At 37.2% G+C, this 24,059-nt stretch overlaps 1 protein-coding gene across 1 annotated transcript; it reads left to right on the forward strand.

Annotated features, from left to right (window-relative positions):
• The first annotated feature begins 7,429 nt into the window (after positions 1-7,429).
• On the forward strand, positions 7,430-9,752 carry LOC142338327 (G2/mitotic-specific cyclin-A-like). Its single transcript, XM_075388022.1, has 8 exons — positions 7,430-7,561; positions 7,617-7,788; positions 7,862-7,977; positions 8,044-8,267; positions 8,368-8,599; positions 8,709-8,822; positions 8,986-9,119; positions 9,248-9,752. Exons 1-8 carry the CDS (start codon positions 7,499-7,501, stop codon positions 9,303-9,305), a joined length of 1,113 nt encoding a protein of 370 aa, XP_075244137.1. The 5' UTR covers positions 7,430-7,498; the 3' UTR covers positions 9,306-9,752.
• The last annotated feature ends 14,307 nt before the right edge of the window (positions 9,753-24,059 follow it).

Raw genomic sequence — 24,059 nt, forward strand, 5'->3', positions numbered from 1 at the left:
TTACTACCCAGAAAAAAAGCCTTTGACCATAAATGTGGTTATGTTGAAAGTTCAGAACATTTGTAGACATCGGTAGCGAAATGGTTTAAGCCTATAACTGTTAAACATGGGAAAAGGGTTAGAGCACGAGCACAGGCAAATAAAGACTCAAACGTTCAGGGAAAAAGAAATTGTGAATTTGTTTCTCCTTTCCCGTTCTCCATTTTTCCCTCTTATTGTATATCCATCTTTCTTTTGTCCCTTCTATAAATTTTTGCTTTTTTTTTGCTTTTTCTTTCTTCCTCTCTCTATCTCTCTCTCTCTCTCTCTCTCTCTGTCTGTCTCTTCAACTGTTTGTGCATTTTCTTTTTTTCTTCTTTCACTTTCTTTTCTCCCTTGGTTTTTTGTTTTCTTCTCCCTCAATCTTTTTTCTCTTTCCTTGTTTCTTTATCTTTTTTATCACCTTTCGTTTTCTCTCTTTTTCTCTTTTTTTCACTTGGATTTCTTTTTTGTTTCGCTCATCAATCCTTTTTTTTCGATTTTTACAGTTTACGTATCCTTTTTTTCTGTTTTTTTGTTGTTTGGCTGTTCTCTGTTTCACTTTTTTTGCTTCAGTCTCTTTCTTTCTTTCTCTCTCTCAATCTTTTCGCTCTTTGTTTTTCGTATTTCTTTTCCGTTTCTCTCTTTTCCTCCCCGTCTTTAATTTCGTATTTCTTTTTCTCTTTGCTTGCATTTTTTCATTGCGGCAATACATGCCTCTTGTTACGCGATATACTGCCATATTTTGCTGTCATGAGGCATGCCGCAATTCAAAAACAAGCGAACCTAATCTGACCAATCATGTGCTTATATGGAAATGATTTGCTGATTTAGACTTAAACAATAGGCATCATCGGTAATGTATGGGATGCGACCAGTTGTCGTGAAGCAATTGGCTTGGATCAAGTCCGAGGATTGGCTGAGAAAGACGCTAAAAATCCTGGATCAAAATTTCGCAAATAGTTTTTGTGCTGCTTTCGGTCATGCTCTTCTGTTTCTTTCTCCCTATTTCTCTTGTACTATCTAAGTTTTTACTACGTGCACCTTTTTGCGCTCATTGAGCATGCCGCATAGCAAAAACAGGCAATTCCAATGGCCAATTATCAAAAATGTCTATTAACGAAATGAAAAAACTAAGACATAAGGCATCTGTAGCATTGACTGATGGAACCAATTGCTATTAATCAAGGCGGATGTGTTCAAGACGGATTATAGGCAAAAAAAGATGCAATAATTCCCGCGCAAATATATTGGTAATTGATTTCTCCTGTCGTTCTTTGTCTTTTCTCTGTTCTTTTTTTCCCTTTTTTCAAATATAACCTCTTAATCTGCCCATGTTTTGCGCTCATTTGGAATGCCAGATTTAAAAAACAAGCGCTTAATTATTTCATTGGCCAGATTATGGCTGATGTAGAAAGAGCAATAGACAAGTTGAATACTTATCAAAAGCGAAAAAGATGAGATCAATGACTGTTATCAGAACGAAGAGCAGGGTTTCGATTCCAAGTGGGGATAGAAAAAAATGCATTTTCACATTGAAAAAATGGGAAGTTATTTTTTTTGTTTCTCTTATCCGTTCCGTGTTGTTCTTTTCGTTTTTCTTTTCTTTTCATTACTTCTCTTGTCTTTCATTTTTCTTTTGTTATTTTGAAGCTAGATATCTGACCAAGTTTTCCGCTCATTCAGCAAGGCGAATAGCAAAATAAGCAAGCCAAAGGGCCAATGACCAAATTACTGCTGATGTTGAAACAGCAAAAGACAGATGCAGTAGGCATCGTAAGGGATAACACCCATGGCTTCTAAGTGAGGGATAAAGATCGCACCCGAATTGGTGCGGAAAATTGGTTTCGTTTTTTTATTCCTGAAAAAAAAGGTTATTTATTTTTTCATCCAACACGCTAATTCTCCTTCTAATTCTTTTCTCTAATTCTTTCTCGTCTTTTTTGAAGGATTTTTTTTTCTTTCGTCTATCTATCTGTTCTTAAATTTGAGTGCAATGGTTAATTTTGCTTCCATTTTCACATGCTCTAACTGTCTTGAAAGTTGCGACCGAGCTTTATGCATGCGCTTTAAGACGCGCTCTACCTACAATTCAGTTTCTAATATTCATATTTTACCTATCATTAGGCCGCCAAAACAAATCAAGCGAGTTAGAACGCCAGTGATAAAAACTTTGCCACATATAGAAAAAACAGTAGACAAATTAATTCGAATTGGCAGCGTAAAGATTAAAACCTAGTGTTTTTAAGCGGGGCATCGGGTTTCGCGTTACGTCGTGCCAAATTTGCTCCAATATTTCCAGCCGGAAATGGATGAGTGTTTTTTTTCATCCGTTTTTGTCTTTTTTTCTCCCCTCCTTTCTTTCTTTCTCTCCTCTTCTCTAACTCTTTCTTCATTATAATATATTCTTCAGTCTATCAAAAGTAAATTGCTCTTCAGCACAATTGTTAACAGCGCTCCTATCTTCACATTCGTTTACAGTCACAAAAGCTGCAGCCTATCGGATTATGTGAGTTCTAAGACGCGCTATACAGTCATATCTGCTTTTCTAATTTGGGAATTATTTTGCGCTTTAAAGCATGCCATATTCCAAAATTAAGCCAGCTGACCAAAAATTTTCTGATAAAGAAAGATCATTAGAACTAAGCGATAAGCAATGGTATTCTAAAAGATTAAACCATTAATGGAAGGGTTTGAGTCTTTTTATGAGCCGAGAAAGACGCATGATTTCCCTAGCCCATATTGGCCGTTTGTTCGTCATTTTTTTCTTAGCTTTTTCTTTCTTAATTTTGTTCATTTTTCTTCTTTAAGCTCCTAACTTTAGCTTGTTTTGAAGCTCATAAACATACCGCTTCATAAAATCAAAAGAATCTAATACCCACCTACCTAAACTTTGCTGATGCGGAAGTACAGTAGACGTGGGCAATAAGCTTGGGTAGATTAAAGTGATAAGATCAATGGCTGTAAGACAAAAAGCATTGTTTTGCGCTCTATTTGTTGCCGAAAACGACTCCCATGTTTTGCGCAAGACTAGTAATTCTTGTTTTAAATCTTTTACTGTGTTTTATACTTTCTATCTTCCATTGTCTTTACTTTTCTTTTATCTTACTTTGGCATAAATCTTTTTTATATAATTACTATAATTTAGGTACTATCTAACTATGTATGGATCTAATCTATTAATCTTTTCATTTTTTAACGCTCCATAAACAAGCAGCCTAGCGTATTACATGCGTTTGGAGCCAAGCTATACCACCATGTAGAAACTCGTTGTCTGCAGGTTCAAAGCGCTCATTAAACAGAAAAGCCAAAACTGTCGCTTAACAAAAATTTGCTCCTAATTAGGGTAATGGACACAAAAAATACGCGTTGGTAGCGTAAGTGGTAAGATCTGTGGCTGCTAAAAGAAGAACATGGGTTCAAGCCCAAGTTGTTACGAATCAAAAATTCTAGATTTTTATAAACCTGTTTGAAAATGATTTTGTATTGCGCTTGCGGGCCTGCTAGTCTGAAAAAAGGCATTTAATCTTCAGAAAAAAAATTGACTAGCAGGCGCAGACGCAAAAGCTTTCTTCCCATTTATGACAGCCTTCCCTTCAGCAGAAAAAACTGTACAGACAGTTTTTGGAGAACATCGCAACCTCTTTTCCCTGTTTGGGGCAATAGTTTATCAGCACAAGCTTGTCATATATTATCAAATTGCCCGCAATTTTAGTTTTTGACGTGTTTTTACCCACATCGCACCAGCATTCCCAAAAAAATCACTTTTTTATAGTGTTCCCTCATTTTTGTTCATAAATAGATCGTCAATGTAGAGGCTGATGCCTTAAATTAAACCCGGTAAATTATCGAGTTGATGAGAAAATGCGCCCAATGAAGAACCGTTTTCTGTGATTCGAGTTTTGATTAAGATTTGCAGCTGCTTGGTAATCTTTATTAACTAAATGATTTAAGTGGGGGCTTGTTGATGAAAAAATTAAAAAGATGACATCCAGATAAAAAAAACGGGTTGGTGTAATTGATTGCTTTACCGGATAAGAAAAGTTTGCCGTCCTTTGTTAGACGACCACTTCTCCTGAATTTAATGGCTTTTGTTTTCACCATATTTACGTTCAATTAATTTCTAGTGCAGTATCGTTCGATGTGAATTTGGCGGCTGCTGCCGAGCACTGTTGATACTGAATTTACACTATATCATTACGTGTAGATCAGCAAAAAAGACAAAAAAATCCAATGTAAAAGTTTATCTCCTCGAGAAAAAGTTTCGTTTTTTTAATTGTTCTGGAGCAATTTCTCATCTAACAGTTGCTGTTAATTGCACCTAAATGCTAATTGCAAGGTCGTAGGGATGTTTTGATGTAGTCCAATCTACTAGTATTTATATCATGAGAATCTGATTTTAAAAATTGAATATCTTTTTAGTATTCATTAAAGCATGCGTAGAAATTTCCACATTGTGTTACGTTCATTTTGATAGCGCCTTTGAGATAAAAGGCCGCACGAATGTTGCCTGGCCTATACGAAAACCGTAATAAATTAGCAATGAAGAGTCTGAAGTCAGGTTGAGAGTTTATCTCCGTGAGCAACACCTGCCTTTTACTTAAATTCTTCTGAGAAGAAGATGACTGATTTGACCATCAGATAAAGATGACAAATTGTTGATTCTAGTTACAGATTCAGAAAAAAACATAAAATTTAATACTTCAAGAGTTTATAGAACTTTTGAAAAGGTGTCAGGATGTTGAAAAATGGACTACAATAAACAATATGGTGGGTTGATAAAAAATCTTTCGCAAAATCAGCACCCATATGTGTTTCTTCCAATGGTAACATCCTTCCATACAAAAAACTCTTATGCAGTCCATTGACATAGAACTTGCGAATTATTATCCTGTGTTTTGGCGGGAAGTCTTTTTATCCGTGTATGTCATGGAAAATCAACTTGTTTAAAAGCTTTGTGGATGAGGTGTACTTGCTTACCCCGCACCAACTTTTCCATTAAACGGCTTCTTTTTTTGCTAATGATGTTTTATTTCGATTTCAGAAAGTTCATCAACGTATGTCTCTATTCCGTAAGTTGAGGCTGGAAAAGCAATTGAAATGAAACGTTGTTGAGCTGAGTTGAAGTTGACATTTTGCAGATATATTTTTGGTTTATTGAAGCTACTGAGTGATAAGCTTTGTTCATCTGATGCTTTGGATGATGACTGGGGGATAACGTGTTTGAAATAATTACACCTAGATAACAGAAAGTGTTAGTAAATTCAACTTCTCTTTTCGATGTATAGAAATTTTCATCGACAGCAAGACGCCACCTCTTCTGTATTTTAAGCTTTTTCTCTTATTTACTTTGACTTTCAAATAGTTTCCGCTACAGTATGTTTTCAGATTATTCAAACTTTGTTGTAGTTGACATTTGCTATGGCTCCCAAGTACTAAGTCATCAGCGTAAAATATAACAACTAGCCCCTTGCATATCAACTCTAGAGTTAAGTCAGCTATAAATAAACTAAATAAAAATGGTGAGAGTTTGTTTCCTTGTGCTACGTCTGTTTTCTGTTCCATCCGATTTGACAGGATTTCTCAATCAAGGATCTGCTGAAATTAACATTTGGGCACCGATTGTATTGTGTGTAGCATGTTCCCGTAGAGCCCCAGTTTTATCAGTTTTGTTCAGGTTCCTATTTACGAAACTGAATGCTTTTTCGTAGTCAATGAAGCAGGCGTGTTATTTGCCACTGCAGCTGATGTTATGCCTAATTGCTTTTTTCAAGTGCAAAACTGCTTCGATTTTTGACAATTTACGTCTGAAACCATATCGGGTCGGTGGTAGTATTTGATTTTGCTCGACTCATATTCGCAAACGCTGGTAAATGATACTCGTGAACAAATGGTGTGTTCAAAATAACAGACTAATTACTCGGTAGTAACTTTATTCTGCTTTGCTCCCTTTGCCTTTGTATAGTGGTTTAAAATATGATAACTTCCTACTTCTGGTTACATTATGCTCCATAGAGCAGAGGTTAAGTAAATGGAACACGTATCTTCGCATTTGTTGAAAACCTAATTTATTTCAATTTTTCGTTGATCAACCTGGTCCCGCTGCGTCACCAGTTTTAAAAAAAGTTTTAAAAGCCTACTTGGTAATTTCTTCCATTGTTATTGGATCATTCAATTGTCCGGTAAATTTCCAGTTTGAAAAACAATAATCGTCCATTCTTAAGATTTGCCCATCTAAAAGTTTATCCGATTTTTCGATCTGAGTTTCAAACAGACCTGCAAAATTTGATTCCTAAAATTGAATCGTAATTCCGGATACTTTTTTAAAATTTTTCTTTGATATCAGAATTTTCTAAAATTCTCGCTTTTCTGACTCCGCTTTTCTGAACAGGAAAATTTGACGATCTATTTCATGCATCATTTTGTGTTTTCTGCAAAGTTTCCTAAAGGCGTTCTGGAGAGTTTGTCATACGACGTGTCCAATGCGTTGCTATCGTTAGGACTTTGAACGCTTTTCGTTCGTTCAATTGTTCAACATCTAATTTACGCATTTGCTTCTTTCTGCTTTCAGCTATGTCTTGTAGATCAGTCCAACAAGAAACCCTGTTTGCGATTTGTTAAGAATGAATTGTTGATCTTTATCAGGATAATTTTTTCTAGGAGTTCCTTGCCTACGAAAAATAAATCGATAATGCTTTTACCGCGCTGAAATCGTACGTTACTTCTTTATTGTCGCTAACACAATTAAGGTTCCAGTTAATTAAAAATTCGCAGAGTGAGTTGGCTCTTTCCGTTGAGTCGAATATGCAAGTGAAGTCGCCGCCCAGAATCATACGTGCTTTGCCTTGGAAGCATTGAAAAGCTTCGGTAAGTGCTTGATATGATGTCTCTAAATCGGTTTTTGATGTAAAATATGCTACAATTAGAATTAGGCTGACTTCTTTGATCTGCAGAGTATAATCTACTGTTCTGATGAATAACATTGCATGTAATTCTCAAATGTTTGCTCAGTGCAATTGCTAAGCCGCTTTGTTGCCGTCCCTTCCCGCTTTTTTACTGACTTCATAGAGAATTATGTGAAACCAGGTATTTCGACTGAATTTAACCTGAGTGTTTCTGTTAATATTAAGATTTTGTATGCGATTTCGCCACTTGTGCTTGTTGATAATTTTCTTTTAGCACCTTCGACGTTCCATTAACAAATTTTTACTCATGAAGTCAAATTTCTTGAAGTCATGAAGTCAATTAGTCAAATTTCTTCTGAGAGGTTTTCGTCATCTAAAACTTGCTGCAGGTTGCAAGAGAGAATGGACTGTATTCAAATTACAATTTTTCGAATTTATGTTTAAAAAACGGTGCGACTCATTTCCACAACATGACAAATTTCAGTAGATTTTAAATATACGTACCTCTGCGTATGCCGTTCTGAAATTTGGGGAAAAATTTTGATTAGTTTGTAATCTGCAAACGTTTAAGAACAATGGATGTTGAAAATATGGTTCCCTCTGGTATCCAGGCTAATGGAAAAGCAAACACGGCAATGGTTGGTTTCTTGAATTAATTGAGATTGCTGGGGATTTGTCAATTTCGTTGTTTAGGCGGTTAATAACCAGAGGCAAGTATTGGGAAATGTAGCAAATCACGGCGGAATCCAGAAACGTAAGGGATTGAAGGAAAGAAATGCTGCTGGAGAAGCTGATCATCGCGCTGCAAAGAAAGATATCGCTAGAACTCCGACGAACCAGAATGATGAGAATATGGACGTTGACTGTAAGCTCTTTATTTCTTTCCTTAAATGGCAAATAAACATATCAGCTCGAACTAACAAAATTAAATGTTTTAGCGCTGGAAAATATGGAGACAGAACAGGAATTGGAAGTTCTGCTACCTCCACTTGAGATTGCGTTCAGAGAACCTGAGTATTGCGCTGATGGTTATCGATTTTGGCAAGCAACCGAGGTACTTTAGCATGCGTAGCATAGTAGTCTATTTTCTGCTTCACAACAAACTGCTTAATATTTTCAGAGAAAACTTCTGCCTGTTCCGAAATACATGCGAAGACAGAAAGAAATTGATTGGGAGATGAGATCGACTCTCGTAGACTGGCTGGTTGAAGTTGGCGAAGAGTTTAAGCTATGTAACGAAACATTGTTCTTGTCAGTGGCTTATGTTGATCGATTTTTATCAATCATGTCGTGTACACGGGACAAATTGCAGCTGGCCGGCGTTGCAGCGATGTTCATAGCAGCGTTAGTGAAGCTTAATTATAGCTCAAAATCTGAAAACCTGTTGACTCAAAAATTACCTCGATTCAGAATTAAGATCTGTTCTAGTGCTTTAGTTATTTAGGAAATACGAGGAAATCTACCCCCCAACTGCTCTTGAGTTTGTTAATCTGACAGACAATACCTACAACACGAGACAGCTGCTCAAGTTGGAGAAGTCAATGTTGAAAGCTCTAAAATTCCAACTATCACAGCCTTCTGCACATGCTTTCCTAAATCACCTGATTAAATCCTATGATCAATTGTTCAGAATGTCGGATCCGGAAAGTTTGTTACAATTGGAGAATTTATCAAAGGTCTAGTACAGTTCTCTATAACAGCCATATTCGTATCACAATCATGTATCACCCTCGTTTAAGCTTTATCTGGCGATCTCAACTAAGTTTATCGGAGATCTTGTTTTAGTTCATTTGCGAGTTAACACTGCTTCAAGGCGATCCTTTTCTCAGCTTTCTGCCATCTCAAATTGCAGCTTCAAGCCTCTATGTGGCAGCAGCATCTCTGAAGATGCAGAGTTGGGTTAGTTATAAAGTAGACAATGTGTAAAGTGACGTTATTCAAAGTTATAAAATAGCAAGTTTTTGGTCCTCATCATTTGGGTCTTGCTGTATGTAGTCATGCCCTGTGCATGCACGTGCTCTTGTGCAATTCAAGCGACGGAATTAAATCATCCCGGGTTTAGGTTGATGGCGTAGCGACTAAGAGTGGATACTCCCTGAATCAGTTGGAGGCGTGTATTAGATACACACACAAGCTGTACACAATTGTGCCGAGATTGAACTACACTGCAATTGTTGAAAAGTACAAGGATGAAAGGTTTGCGTTTGTACTGGATGCCTGCAATCTAGTTTAACATGACACTAAAGGTTGAGCTTAGACATTGCTGAACCATGAATCATGAGCAATCGGCTGCTTGCAGATATCGGGAAAGGTTTTATTTTCAGGTTTGGAGAAGTTGGAGAGCTGGTGGCACCGAGAAGCATTCCGCTTATCTTGGATTAATCAGGTGTCCTCGAACTGCAAAGACTAATTTAAATAATGAACTACCAGAGATCCCTAGAATACAAACCAACTGCGTTTTTCATTCAGAACGACCATTGTTGAGCGTTGGTTTTGTTATGAACGGTTAAGAATGAACTTAGTTGCTTATATTGGCAATTGTGAGTGAAAAACGATTTAAGAACTAAGCAAATGATAATTGGTGCTATGAGTTGTTTGTAGGCACGAGTAGTCGAATGGAATTTTTGTACACCTAGTTAATGCTGTTTTGTAATTATGCTCCCCAAGTATTTAGCAATTTATCACCCATTTAGCGACAATGAAATCTTTTAATGTATTTCCACTTTTATGTAATGTGAACTGCTGTTTATATTAGTAATGACTTCAAGTCGTGTTTTGTGGCGGCGATTGTTCGCTTGCAGTTTTCAATAACAACTTTGAGATTCTTAATGTTTTTTTTTTTCAGTCGAGTACCTAAAATCGTGCTTGCAAAATTCGAGGCTTGCGAAATGACTAAGACCAGCAGAACAGATCACTCGTCGTTTTAAGATGACTTGATGTTAAATTGAAGAATTGAATTTCTGAGCATTAATTTGACCCTAGATCAACAGGCAGTGGTTTTCTCCGCATCATATACTCTACTGCAGTCGCTTAGTACTGAAGCAATTATGAGTACGTGGGCTCGCGTAACAGTAGGTGAGGTGAAATATATCGGTAATCGACTATCGGCTTAATATGCCACCATGAATGGGAACCTTAGCTTGACTATTAACAGACAGCAAGAAAAAACGGGAAGGAAAATGGCGGAGATAAAGACAAAAGCCCAAAAAACAGAATTAGACGAGGTGAACCTAAAAACAAAGAAAATAGACTAATTGATCGAGCCAGTAAGGTATCTTTTTGGCTTTAGGTTCGTCTTAATTGTGTTCTGGGCTTGGTCTTCCTTTTGTCTCAGTTCATTACCTTTCTGACCTTTTCCATCCCTTCTATTCTTGCATTTTTGTTCGTGCCTGCATTTATGAAACCCGAAATGAATGAAACGTAAGACAAGCAAGCAGAGAAAGACAGGCAAGAAATACAAAAGCAAAACGGGAACAACGAAAAAGAGGGTAGGGAAAGAGAACGCACACTAAAAATAGATAACGAAAGATAGACAAGAAAGGGAGACAAAAAAAAACAAGGAAAAACATGAAAGAAAACAAGGAAAGAAAAAGGCAAACAATCTACAGGAAAGAGAAAAGGACAGAGAAGCCAATGACAGCAAAGAGTGAAAACCAAGAAATTAAAGTCAAGAACGTAAGAAAAAGGAAGATAGAGAAAAGAAAGAGAGGAAAGAAAAAAATAGAAATGAAAACGAGCAAACAAAGGAAAATAGATTGAACAGAAAGAAAGTTCGATAAACAAGAGCGAAAAAGAGTTAGAGAAAAAACAAAAGTGGACAGAGATAGACGCGCGCGCGCATACACGAACTCAAAAAAAAATAGAAAAGATTGAATATACAGAAGAAAGCGAAAAGTAAGAGACAAAAAAGCATTAAGAGAAAAAAGGAGACAGGGTACGCAAAAAGATGACAGAGATGATAAAGAGAGAGAGAGAGAGAGAGCAAGCAAAGAGGAGAGAGAAAAATTTTAAAGAGGCAGAGCGAAAAGAAAAACCGCAGAGAAAACTGAAAAAAGAAATAAAGGGCGAAATGAAAGACGAAAGAGAAATAGGATGGCAAAAGTGAAAAAGAAAAAAACCGAGAAAAGCAAGAGAACAGTCAAAGAGAAATGAAAGACAAGACAGAGAAAAGAGATAGAACAAACGATAAGAGAGAAAAGAAAGGGGGAAGAGAATAAAGCGTTTGAAAATCGAGACAAGAAAGAAAAGGAAGAGAGGAAAGAGAGAGGAAAAGATAGAACATCTTTTTTTCCTCTGTTCTAATTAAGAGAGAAACGAAAGAAAATAAGAGGAAAAGGAAGAGACAAAAAGATAAGAATAAAGATGAGGGAAATATAGAGCGAGAGAGTGAGTGAAAGAAAGAAAATTAGATGACAGAAATGAGAGTCTGGAAAGATAAAGAGGAAAGAGGCAAAAAGAGCGAATGAAGAAGCAAAATTAGCGAATGAAAACCGAGAAGCCAAGAAATAAGAGAAAACCGGAAAAAAATTTTAAAAAAATGCAAAAACGACACAGAAAAAATAAGGCGATAAGTAAGAGAGAAACGAAAAAAATAAGAGCAAAAGAAGAGACAAAAGCTAAGAATAAAGATCAGGGAAATAAAAAGGGAGAGAGAAAGAGAGGAAAAAAAGTTTTCAAAAAAAAGGGAAAAAAAAAGAAAAACCGGAAAAGAATTGAAAGAAAAAATTTTAAAGGGAGAAATGACAGAGAGGAAAGAAGAGAAGGATGGATAAAAAGAAGAGTAAAAAAAGAAAACTGGAAAGAAAAGAAAAATAACGAGAAAAGCGGGAGAGAAAAGTGAAAAAATGGAAGACAGGAAAAAGCAAAGAGAAAGAGAGAGAGAGAGACAGAGAGAGAGGAAAGATAAACAACCGAAAAGAACGTCAGAACAGAAAACCTGGAAAGCGAAGAGGAAGAAAGAAAAAAAAAACAAAAAAAGAGAAACCAAAACAGGAAAAAAAATAGAGGGAGAGAAAAAAAGAAAGTGAGAAAAGCAAAAAAGAAAGAAAACACAGAAGAATCTAGAGAAGAGAAGCGTGAAGGAAGACAGGAAAGAGATAAGAAGCAAGAGAGAAACGAAAGACAGAAAAGAAAAAAAGAAGAAACAGAAAAAGAAAGCGAAAACTGAAAAAGGAAATGAAATGAGACCGAGGGATGGAGAAAGAGAGGGACAGTCAGAAAAGGAAAAAATAAAAGACTGGGAGAGGTAAAAGAAAGTGCGGTAGAAAAACCAGAGAAAGAGAGAGAGAGAGAGTGGGAAAAAAGGCTAGAAAACAAAGAGAAAAGAAAGAGAAAGGACAGAAAGAAAGACAAAAGACAGGAAAGAGAAGAGAGAGAAAATTAAGAGAAAAGTCACAGAAAAAGTAAAGAAAGAGAAAAGGAGAGTACGCAGAAAGGAGAGATAATAAAAATGAGGAGATCGACAGAAAAGAAAAAAGAAGACAGAAAAAGCGAGAGAAAAGAAAAGCGGAAAAGAAAGAGAAAAGAGAGACATGAGAGGTAGAGAAAAGCCAGAGAGAGAAAAAGGCAAAAAAAGAGAGGAAAAAAAAGAGAAACAGAAAATGAAGAGACAAGAGAGAAAAGAAAGAGAACTGGGAAGATGAAGAAAGATGAAGAAAAATACCGCGAGATAGAGAGAGAGAGAGAGAAAAGAGAGAGAGAGAGAGAGAGAGAGAGAGAGAGCGAAAGAAAAATAAGTGACAGAAAAGAGAGTGTGGAAAGAATGAGGAAAGAGGCAAAAAGAAAATGGAAAACCAACACAAATAAGAGAGAACCAGAAGAAATTGACGAAATGCAAAAACGACAGGACCGAACCAGCAAAAGAAAGTCCGAGAAAAAAACAAGATATGGAGAGAGAGAAAGAAAAAAAAGGAAGAGTAGAAAAGATAAGAAGAGGAGAACAGATATGAAAAACGAAGACAAAAGAGAGTGAAAAAGAGAAAAGAAAGAAGAGAGAGAGAAAGAGAACCGAAAGCAGGAAAAGAGAGAAACAAGAAGTACAGAAGAGAAAAGGATGAAAAAAGAGAAATAAGAAAGAATTGAAAAGAAAGAAAACAAAGCTGAAGAAAGATATCAGTGACAGAGAGAAACAGAGAGAGAGAGAGAGAGAGAGAAAGAGAGGAGAGGTAAAGAATGAAAAGAAGGAAAGAAATGAGAGACGGGAAAAAGAGGACAGAAATAGAAAAGAGACAAAAATGATAAGTGAGATAAAAGTAGGAGAGAAACGAAAGAGGGAAAAGAAAGAAGGACAGAGAAGAAAGACAGAACCCAAAGTGCAAAAAAGAGGTGAGAGAGAAGAAAAGTGTATATGTGAGGGAGAGAGAGAGAGAGAGAGAGAGAGAGAGAGAGAAAGATAAAGACAGAGAAATAGGCGAAAGGAAAAAGATGAAGAGATGAGAGAGAGAAAGAGAGCGAAAGAAAGAAAAAAATAATGACAGAAAAGAGAGTCTGGAAAGAAAAAGAGGAAAGAGGCAAAAAGAGCGAATGAAAAAGGAAAATCAACACAAATGAGAATGAACCAGAAGAAATTAAAGAAATGCAAAAACGACAGCACAGAACGAGCGAGAGAAATGTTAAGAAGTCGGAAAAAAAAAGCAAGATACGGAGAGAGAGAAAGAAAAAAGGAAGAGATAGAAAAGATAAGAAGAGGAGAAGAGATATAAAAAAACGAAGACAAAAAGACAGTGAAAGAATCGAAAAGAAAGAAGAGAGAGAAAAAAAGAGAACTGAAAGCAGGAAAAGAGAGAAACAAGAAGTACAGAAGGGAAAAGGATAAAAAAGAGAAAAAGACAGAAAATAAGAAAGAATTGAAAAGAAAGAAAACAAAGCTGAAAATAAACAGTGACAGACAGAGAGAGAGAGAGAGAGAGACAGAGAGAGAGAGAGAGAGAGAGGAGAGGTAAAGAATGCCAAGAAGGAAAGATATGAGAGACGGGGAAAAAAAGGATAGAAATAGAAAAGAGACAAAAATGATAAGTGAGAGAAAAGTAGGAGGGAAACGAAAGAGGGAAAAGAAAGAAGGACAGAAAGGAAAGACAGAACCCAAAGTGCAAAAAAGAGATGAGAGGGAGAAGAAAAGGGTATATGTGACAGAGAGAGAGAGAGAGAGAGAGAGAGAGAGAGAGAGAGAGAGAGAGAGAGAGAGAGAGATAAAGACTGAGAGAAGTAGGAGAAAGGGAAAAAAATGAAAAAAAAAACAGAGCAAATGGAGAGAAGCAAAAAAGCGAAAAAAGCGAGAAACCGAAGGTGAGTAAGAAAGAACAAAAGGATAGAAATTAGGACAGAGAAGAAGTATAGTACAGAAAAGTGTATATGTGAGGGAGAGAGAGAGGGAGTGAGGGTGGGAGAGAAAGAGGGGAGAGGGAGAGAGAGAGAGAGAGAGAGAGAGAGAGAGAAAGAAAGATAAAGACTGAGACAAATAGGAGAAAGGAAAAAGATAGAGAGAGGAGAGAGAGAGAAAGAGAGCGAAAGAAAGAAAAATAAATGACAGAAAAGAGAGTCTGGAAAGAAAAAGAGGAAAGTGGCAAAAAGATCGAATGAAAATGGAAAACCAACACAAAAAGAAAAAAACAAGAAGAAATTAAAGAAATGCAAAAACGAGAGCACAGAACGACCGAGAGAAATGTTAAGAAGTCCGAGAAAAAAAAACAAGATATGGAGAAAGTGAAAGAAAAAAGGAAGAGTTAGAAAAGATAAGAAGAGGAGAAGAGATATAAAAAATGAAGACAAAAAGAGAGTGAAAGAATCGAAAAGAAAGAAGAGAGAGAGAGAGAAAATAAAAAGAACCGAAAGCAGGAAAAAAGAGAAACAAGAAGTACAGAAGAGAAAAGGACAAAAAAGAGAAAAAGACAGAAAATAAGAAAGAATTGAAAAGAAATAAAACAAAGCTGAAAATAAACAGTGACAGAGAGGTAGAGAGAAGAGGTAAAGAATGAAATGAAGGAAAGATATGAGAGACGGGAAAAAGAAGATAGAAATAGAAAAAAGACAAAAAATGATAAGTGAGAGAAAAGTAGGAGGGAAACGAAAGAGGGAAAAGAAAGAAGGACAGAAAGGAAAGACAGAACCCAAAGTGCAAAAAAGAGATGAGAGGGAGAAGAAAAGTGTATATGTGAGGGAGAGAGAGAGAGAGAGAGAAAGAGAGAGAGAGAGAGAGAGAGAGAGAGAGAGAGAGAGAGAGAGGATGAGAGAAAGAGAAAGATAAAGACTGAGAGAAATAGGAGAAGGGGAAAAATTAAAAAAACAAATGGAGAGAAGCAAAAAAGCGAGAAACCCAAGTTGAGTAAGAGAGAACAAAGAATAGAAGAAATTAGGACAGAGAAGAAGGATAGTACAGAAACAAATGCAAAGCAAAAGGAGAGAAGCGAAAAGCGAAAAAAGCGAGAAACCCAAGGTGAGTAAGAGAGAACAAAAGAATAGAAGAAATTAGGACAGAGAAGAAGGATAGTACAGAAAAGGTTTGAGAGAAGGAAAAAAGAAAGAGATAGCTAGATAGAGAGAGAGAGAGAGAGAGAGAGAGAGAGCGACCGAAAGAAGAGAGAGAAGGCGAAGAAAAAATTTTAAAAATACAGGAAAAAGTGAAATTAGAGAGAGAGAGAGAGAGAGAGAGAGAGAAAGAGACAAAGAACGATGAAGAAATAAATGCAGAGAGTGGAGAAAGAATGATAGATAGTGTGTGTGTGTGTGAGAGAGAGAGAGAGAAAGAGAGAGCGAAAGAAAAAGAAAAGCCTGAAATGGGAGCCAAGAAAAAGAAAAAAAGGCAAAAACGGGCTATAAAAAAACGAGAAACCAAAGAAAATTAACAGAGAACCGAAAGAGAGAGATGAAAAAAAAAGTCCACACAGAACGAGAGAAAAACTAGGTTAAAATTATTAGGAAAAAAGAAAGAAAAAGAAGATTGAGAGAAGATTAAAGAACTAAGAGATGAGAGAGAAAGAACTAAGACAGAACTTAAGAGAAAACAAGACAGAAAAGAAAAAAAGGTAAAAAGAGATAAAGAGAGAGAGAGAGAGAGACAGAGAGATAGAAAGAGAGAGAGAGAGAGAGAGAGAGAGAGAGAGATTGAAAAAAGGGATGGAAATGAGAGACAGAAAAAAGAGGATGGAAAGAGAAGAAATCAAAAAAGCATTGATTAAGAGAAATTTTAAAGAGAACCGAAATAAATTGAAGAAAGACAGACAGAGAAGGAAGACAGAAAGAAAAAGAAAAAGTAAAATAAAGGTTTATTGGACGAGAAAGAGAGAGAGAGAGAGAGAGAGAGAGAGAGAGAGAAGAGTGAGAGATAAAGACAGAGGGAAATGAGAGACAATAAAAGATAATATGAAAAAGAGTGCAGCAAAAATGAGAAATAAGAAGGCAAGAATTGAAAGATGAGTGATAGAGAACCAAAAGAGGTATGAAACCAGTGTACATTTAACATTTCATTTATTTTTTTGATGCAGTAAAATTTCAAATTTATTATGTTCAGCTCATTTGCCCTTCATTTCCATTTCATCTTTTTTCATACTTTGTTTCTCGAGTTTTTTTTTTCATTCTTTCTTGGTTTCCCGCATCGTGATCAGAAATGTCTGATAACACATTCATGCATGCTTACAATCACTTCAGTTAGACTTTCACTTTTGCAATTCAATATCAGTTGCTCTTCTCTCTTTGCAAACTCGCTCCGCAAGTAAGCGTAAAATATTTAAGCTTGAATTTTGCTCCGCGAATCGCAATTCTAAAAGTTTTAAGCTAACACGCATCACAAGTGACTATCGAATTCGAATAGTGGACGACTTAGCGGAGCCAGCAAACAAGTGTACACCGCTCGGGATAGAAGCATTTTGGGACTAGCCAACACCCGATATTCCCCTTCGTTGGGAAAAATGGAGAGTACAATACAAACTGGCACTACTCGCAAAGAAGAATATCATTCTCGAGACTCTACTTGGATCAAAATCTGAGATGGTGGACCTCAAGTTCAAACCCACATATGAGGAGACAATAGTTGGTTTGTCAGCGCAATCTGAGAGAGAAAGAAATGCCCGCAATGCTCATCAAAAATGAACTGGCAGAACAAGTGTCAACTATTGATTGAAGTCTGTATAATGTACGGAGATAAACCATGGCCACTCGCGGACCGTAACACGGTCTCAATTCTCTACCTGAGCTTCGGTTTGGAAGGACGACAGATCCTGAACTGCAAAAACCTTCATATGGTGATCGATACATTGTTCACTGCGGATTTTTGGAAGATTGTAGAGACTGCATTCATACAACCCCGGAACATCACCTTCGATGGTCACGTTTTTTTGATAACGAAACAACTTCGAGGTGAGACTGTCGAGATTGTCTACGGTGGACTGCAACAATTAGCTGAAAATTGTGAAAAGAAGGACGAAACCTTGAAAGGTGATGTAATCATCACCATTTTGATTGACCCTAAGAACCAAAAAGAAATCTTTAAACAAACAGTAGAGCCGAGTCAGGCGTTGAAATTGTCCAATAATATAGAACTCGGGATGAAAAACCAGCATCAAATTCAACAACATAACAAGACCCTCATCCCGGCCAGCGTGATTGCAGTTCAGTTTCCAAGCAACTCGCGATAACTGAATTGGTCATTCTCAAACAATTTCTAAAAACAGGCCAATCATCCACCACTATACACAAAAAATTGTGAAGCCTCAAAATCCCGAGAAAAAAACCGCGAATACAGTGGATGATGAACCGCGTTCTGAAGATTCGGTCAATTTCCTTCAGTCGGCTAAACTATATCAATCTGATTACAGCAGCAAGGAATACAATACGGTTGCATTCATCCAAAACTACATTACAAAAAAAGAACCTCTAAACATGTTCATCAAAATTGGTAACATTTCAACTGCACTCCTTGTGGACTCCGTGAGCGCGTGTATTATTCTCAATGGGTCGCTCGCGTCGCAAGTAGTAAAAATCGGCCCACACGCTTTCTGGATCCACGATAACGTCAGCCCGCATGCACATTCTCGATTGAACCGATTTGCATTGAAGGAAAAGTACAGGCTCCAATTACAGGCCACGGTTGGACTTCAAGTTTGACTACCTTCACTGTCGTCGCTGATGGCCTAAAATCTCTAATTGGTAGAGATTTGTTTGATCAATTAGGCCTAGCTGTTTCACAACCCTCTTCATCTCAAGGTAATCACATCAACACCATTTCATCATCGCCCGAGTTCAAAATAGACATTGGAAAAAGTTTCTCTAAACTAATCTCGCGCATCGGAAGATAAAAAAAATCACGTGGCTAAATCTAATCTTCACAAAGATTTCCAACCTAGATAACAAAAGAGTAGACTCATACCTACTAAACTCCAAGATAAAGTCAATACTGAACTTAAAGTTATTATATCGAAAACACATAATAAAACTCTCTAGTTGTCCTGATAAGTATTTTTATTTCACCTATTGTAGTCACAGTAAAGCAACACCAAACAATCAAACTTGCACTGGTTTCCAATATTCTAAACAAAGCCATTAAAAAAAGAAATATCAAAAGCTTAACATTGATACGCTTATCGAGTCTATTTCTCAACAAATTAGTGCTCCCGAATCGCAGAACACAATTTATTTTTCTACATTAGACTTTAAGTACGTGCACTGTCAATTAAACTTAGATTCCAACACATCGAAACACTGTATTTTTAATATAATTAGCGGTGACATGACAGGCACTTAGATTTCAAACTGGATTTCATGGTTTAACAGATATGCCGGCAGAATTTCAAAAAGCAATGGATGATACTCTCATTGGTTTAAAGAATACCTGTTTATTTTTCGATGACATCTTGATTGTAAGTAAAGGATCGGAGGAACAACATTAGCTTTACGTTATAAATTGCCTCAAATGGTTGGATGACAAAAATCGTTCAATAAATCTGCCAAAATGTCTTTTTTCTAAATTTGAAATTGATTGGCTGGGAAGCCATATCTCACAATCGGGTATTTCGCCTATCGAGAGAAGACCTCAGCTAATTTGGCTTGAAGCACCAAAGACATTAAAGAAAATCCGCACTTTTCTTGGTTCAGTACACCATATCAGTGAAATTATTCCAAAGCTAGCTCAAACTAGCCTTTCACTCCAACTTTTATTGAAAATGTCATCTAATTTATCTGGACTGATGTACATGAAAATTGGTTTGTTGAAATAAAGAACGGCATTGCGAACGCTACTGAAAATAGTCATTACAACCCGCAGCTCGAAACACGCTTTATATTTGACTCTTCTCGCTCCGGTCTTGGAGCAGCACTTGAAAAATTAACAATTGATGGCTGGAAAACAATTGCGTTTACATCTGGATTTTTAAATTCGTGTGAAGAACGATTTAATGTCAATGAACTTGGTAGTATGGTATATTAAATATTTTAAAACTTATCTGTATAGCAAACATTTCACAGTCATTACAGATCACAGAGCTCTTCTTTCCATATTGAAGGACAATCGTTTTAATAAATCGTATCGCAGTCGCTCAACTCGCTGGATCGATAGGCTACTCCTTTTTCAATTTGATACGGAGCATTTCGCCCGGGGGAAAAACGTGATTGGTGGACTATATTTCACGACACCCAAATTATTTTTTATTGCCAGGGGCAAATATTTGATATCGAACCTTTCGCCAGGGGCAAATATGGGATTGGTGGATTTTATTTCACGACATCCAATTTCGGTCTCATCGCCAGGGACAAAAATGAGATTGGTGGATTATATTTCACGACACCCAAATCAGAAAGCTAAAAACTGTCTGCATATGGTGAAGAATTCATTGTGGCCAAATTGAAACTTATTTCTGCATCATTCAATTCATAAAATCTAATGAACCCGAACCTCATTTACACAATTTAATACAAGTTTATGACCCCGCACCTCAAACTTCACCTAAAATTGATTCTACATCTAATGCGATTAATTTGTTTAGCACACTTGCTACCCGTGTACATAAGCATGATTAATACATGTCCCCCGCGCTGCAAAATCAATTTACAAATACAAGTTGTAATTTAAACAATTTAAAATATGCATACCCCTTGTCGCATATACCAATTAACACTTCACTCGCTAAAGGAAATGCAATTCAATGTAAACAATCCTTCAAAAATCTTAATGAAAAGTATCTCGCGAGGCGTGAAACTCAATTCAATAAGCCTTATTTCACTCCAAATAGAAGACATCCCGGAAAAATCTCTAAAAGTCACTACCCAAAAATAGCATCAGTGCTTTTTGCCTCAAATCACTCTCAAATTCAGTTGCATAAATCGTCCCCAAAATTAAATCACATTTTTAACAATACTCAGATGTTAATTATACCAACTCAAATAAACACAACATGGCTTCTAAAAAGCGAATTACAAGAGTCCGCGTCACCGACTCCCCACGCACCATGAACCCAAACTCTACGCCTCCGAATTCATCTCGCGCTAAGAATCAACCATTAAACTCTCCAAGTGCTACTCGCACCGCGAATCCTATCCCTGCATCAACCCCAACGTCCCCAGCTCTGTCATCAAATGTCAGTACTCCCCTAACACCCAGCCCCAAAAATCCCTGCATTTGACAACATCGTCACTAAGATCTTTTTAGTTAAATGTTTATTGCATCTCTTACTAGCAAGGACGCTGTTTTAAAAGAGGTTCGAGATTGTATCCTCACAAATAACGAAAGTAGATTAATAGCACTTAATCTATATATTTACACATATTGGAGAGACCTCCACGTTCGTTCCGGCGGCGTGTGTATCAGCGAGAAAGTTGCCTTACCTAACATCCTTCGCAAAGCCCTGAACGATGATACACATGCGAGCCACACAGGTACTTGAGGGATGATTTGCATGGCCACATACCTGCACTGCAATCGGTAAGAATTTAACAATAGCAATTCCCGCTAAACACTTTCGACCTCATGTAACGTGCGTTGAACCGAATCAGGAAATCCAAATTGATTGTGGAGGACCAATTTTTGACGAAAAAGGGGCGTTTAATTTTATTATTTAGCCGCAACAGATCGTTTCTCTAAATATCCCACTGCATTTATATATGAAATAACTACTGGACCAAAAGTTTTAAAATTTTTGGACATGTACATTGAGAATCACGGATTTCTTCGTTCTATTCGATTGGATGAAGCAAAATGTTAGGTTAGAAATCAAGTAAACACCTTCTGTACTGAGAATAATATTCAAATTATTGAAGCCCCTGTTAATGATCATTGTGCTATTGGTTTGTGTAGAAGGACTAATTCAAACGATTGAGAATAGACTGGCAAGTATCAAAGAGGAAAAATTGGCTAATATCGCATTCCATGCAAAGCTTGCATTAAGGATTATCATTCATCAGTTGCGAATCTGTAAACAGAAACAACAATTTTTCCACCATTCGAAGCACACTTTCGCCGAAAATCTGATACCCCGCTGAGCGTAATCTCCACTACACCTAAACTGTCTAATCTTTCGTATGAGAGTATTGTAAACCACTATTTAGATGAAGACACAATCACACCCGAGGCCATTCGTCTGGATTATAAACGGCTCAATGGATATAGGAGCGACATTGAAGTGGAGCTTGGAATGACTCGGGCAGCGCGGGAGGCCAATGAAAGAGAAAATGCAAACACGGACGGCTAGTCTCGCTTTATTCGCTCAGGGGACTGCAGGCACATCCTGATCACAGAAAGAGCTGTTCAGTTCAAACTGGCTCGCAATATTCACTGCAAAAGAAGATCGAAAAAGAGTCTTGAGGGCTTGTACGAGGTCTTGGCTCCACTTTCCAACATTTTGAAAGTGAGTCGCACAACTACAACTATAAAAGAGCCTGGGAAAGCCATAGTCACTGTACGGAATAGTGACCTAGCAAAATTCGACAAACCCCTTTAAAGGTTAAAGCAGAACGACGGGGACCAAGGACCTGCGAGAAGCTTGTGGAAGAACAAATACAAAGCCATATCAAGCAATTCACCCGTAAACTCAAGGGTGAAAAAAGATGAAGCACCGCAGACAAGAACCCGGTAGTGGGGTTTCATCTTCCCGCTCGAATATATCACGGGCGATGCGATGGCGCATATCAAAGATACCCGATTTCCCCGAAATCAACGAAATAACGAACAGGCCACTCCGATAAGCGAAATAATACTTCACAACAATCAGCATCGTCATTGGCCCTACAACAAGTTGAACCAGCAGCATCTATATCGCAGGGCAAGCGTACATCAGACTGGAACCAACGCAGCCCCTCTCATACTACGGTTTTGATAATTTATTTTCGGATTCGACCATCACAGCTCCAACAAATTGTCCGCGCCGAGCGGGAGACGTTGAAAATTTCCAGACCCCTCTGCATCGGTTGTAGAGACAGTGCAAAATATTTCCATACAACAAACCGAGGAGACCAACAATTCTCCGATTATTGGAGAAGTATCGCCACTCGACTCTCGCGTGCGCCCATTAATCGACCAGCAGACCCCCACTTTGGAGGACGATGTAAGGTCTCTGACAGTATTTTTAGCTGAAAATCTAGAGATGAATGAGAGATTACTTCCAAAACATAGAGCTTCAACGAACTATTGAACTCATAATTTAATATTTCTTATTTTATTAGATATGGTAACCAGTACGTATATTGTTATTTTTTGTTTAACCGGAGACCAAGTACTAATTTGTGAATATTGTTACTATTATTATCCGCAGAAAATAATAGCACAGTGTGATAACCCTGACTATAGGGTACAATCGTGCTGCGAATCCACTTAGATTTAGATGTATGGATTCGAGGTACGAATCCAAGTTTCCAACGTCAATTGGATTGTTACTTTTAGAATTAACTACAATCGCGGTGCGAATGTAGACAATTTAAATGATGATGGATTTCTCCTTCAAATCCGCTAAGTTTTTATCTAGTGGAAAAGAGATTAGATTGTGAACGACTGAATTCAGTAAGAAGATTCATAAGAATGAATAGTTGAGTAAAAGTGGGAGGTGTGAACAGTATGAAATAATGACTTTTTAGTCGGCGGTAATTTATAATTATGTGAACATTGACTTTTAGTTTTACAAGGACAAGTATAAATTAATTAAGTACAATTTACTAAATGGGAACTAAATTATGGTACAACCGTACCACATATCCTGCGCTGAACAAAAAATTTTAAACTGCATCAGTATAAAATTTAGAATAATATTAAAATATGTACTGGTTATTATAGATAGTATACATAATGAGGAACGATTAATGAGTGCCGTAGGATTAGTGTATTCGAGTCTCAAATGTAAGAAAGAACGAACATAACGGAAACTGACGACATATGCAGTAAATTTTATGCACGCGATATAAATTAATGCACAAACGTGATTCGAATCCATCCAACTTTATAATACGCGGATTAGTGTTACAAATGCAACATCACATTAAAGGAATGGAGAACTAACACACAATGAGAATTAAAATTAAACGAAAACATGAAATGAGTGGAAAAGCAGGGCAATTCCGAAATGATTTTTAACAATTACAGATTGGAACTAAGTTAATAAGTTAACAATGACAATTTGAAATAGTTTTGGTTTAAATTTGGTTTTCCGCATCGAATACACTCATGCTAACTTTACGAGCGTAATCGTCGTAATTGTATTCTTCAGGGGACCAAGTTCCCACTGGTGGTGGTGCAGAGGGGCTTGCAATCGTCAATTCATAGTCTGTTTCGGGAACTGGCGGCCTTGTAGCTTCTTCATGGAGGATTGTTTCGATCACCGGATTTGTTCGTTTCGGTTTCTTGGAAACCGGAGCTGTTGAATCATCACTAACCGAATTGACCGAGCTTTCGAATCCGTAATATTTTGGAGCTCGTCGGTTTCGTTTAGTACTAGTATTCGAGGGAGACGTGGTTGAAGACGTTACGGAAGGGGCAGCAACAGACGATGCATTTGAGGTATTCATGCTCACCGATGTGTTACGTGATCGTTTTCCCCCGACTTGGGGCTTTCGTGGTTTTCGTGCCAACATTGCTTTTGAAATGTTGCTGTTGGCAGATGACACACCCGATGCTGCATCTGACTGTGTTGGACGGTGTCGAATTTTTATCTCCCCGCGAAACTTCTT

The sequence above is a fragment of the Convolutriloba macropyga genome, chromosome 4 (genome assembly GCF_964194025.1).
Source record: "Convolutriloba macropyga chromosome 4, txConMacr16.3, whole genome shotgun sequence".
In the NCBI taxonomy this organism is placed as follows: domain Eukaryota; kingdom Metazoa; phylum Xenacoelomorpha; order Acoela; family Convolutidae; genus Convolutriloba; species Convolutriloba macropyga.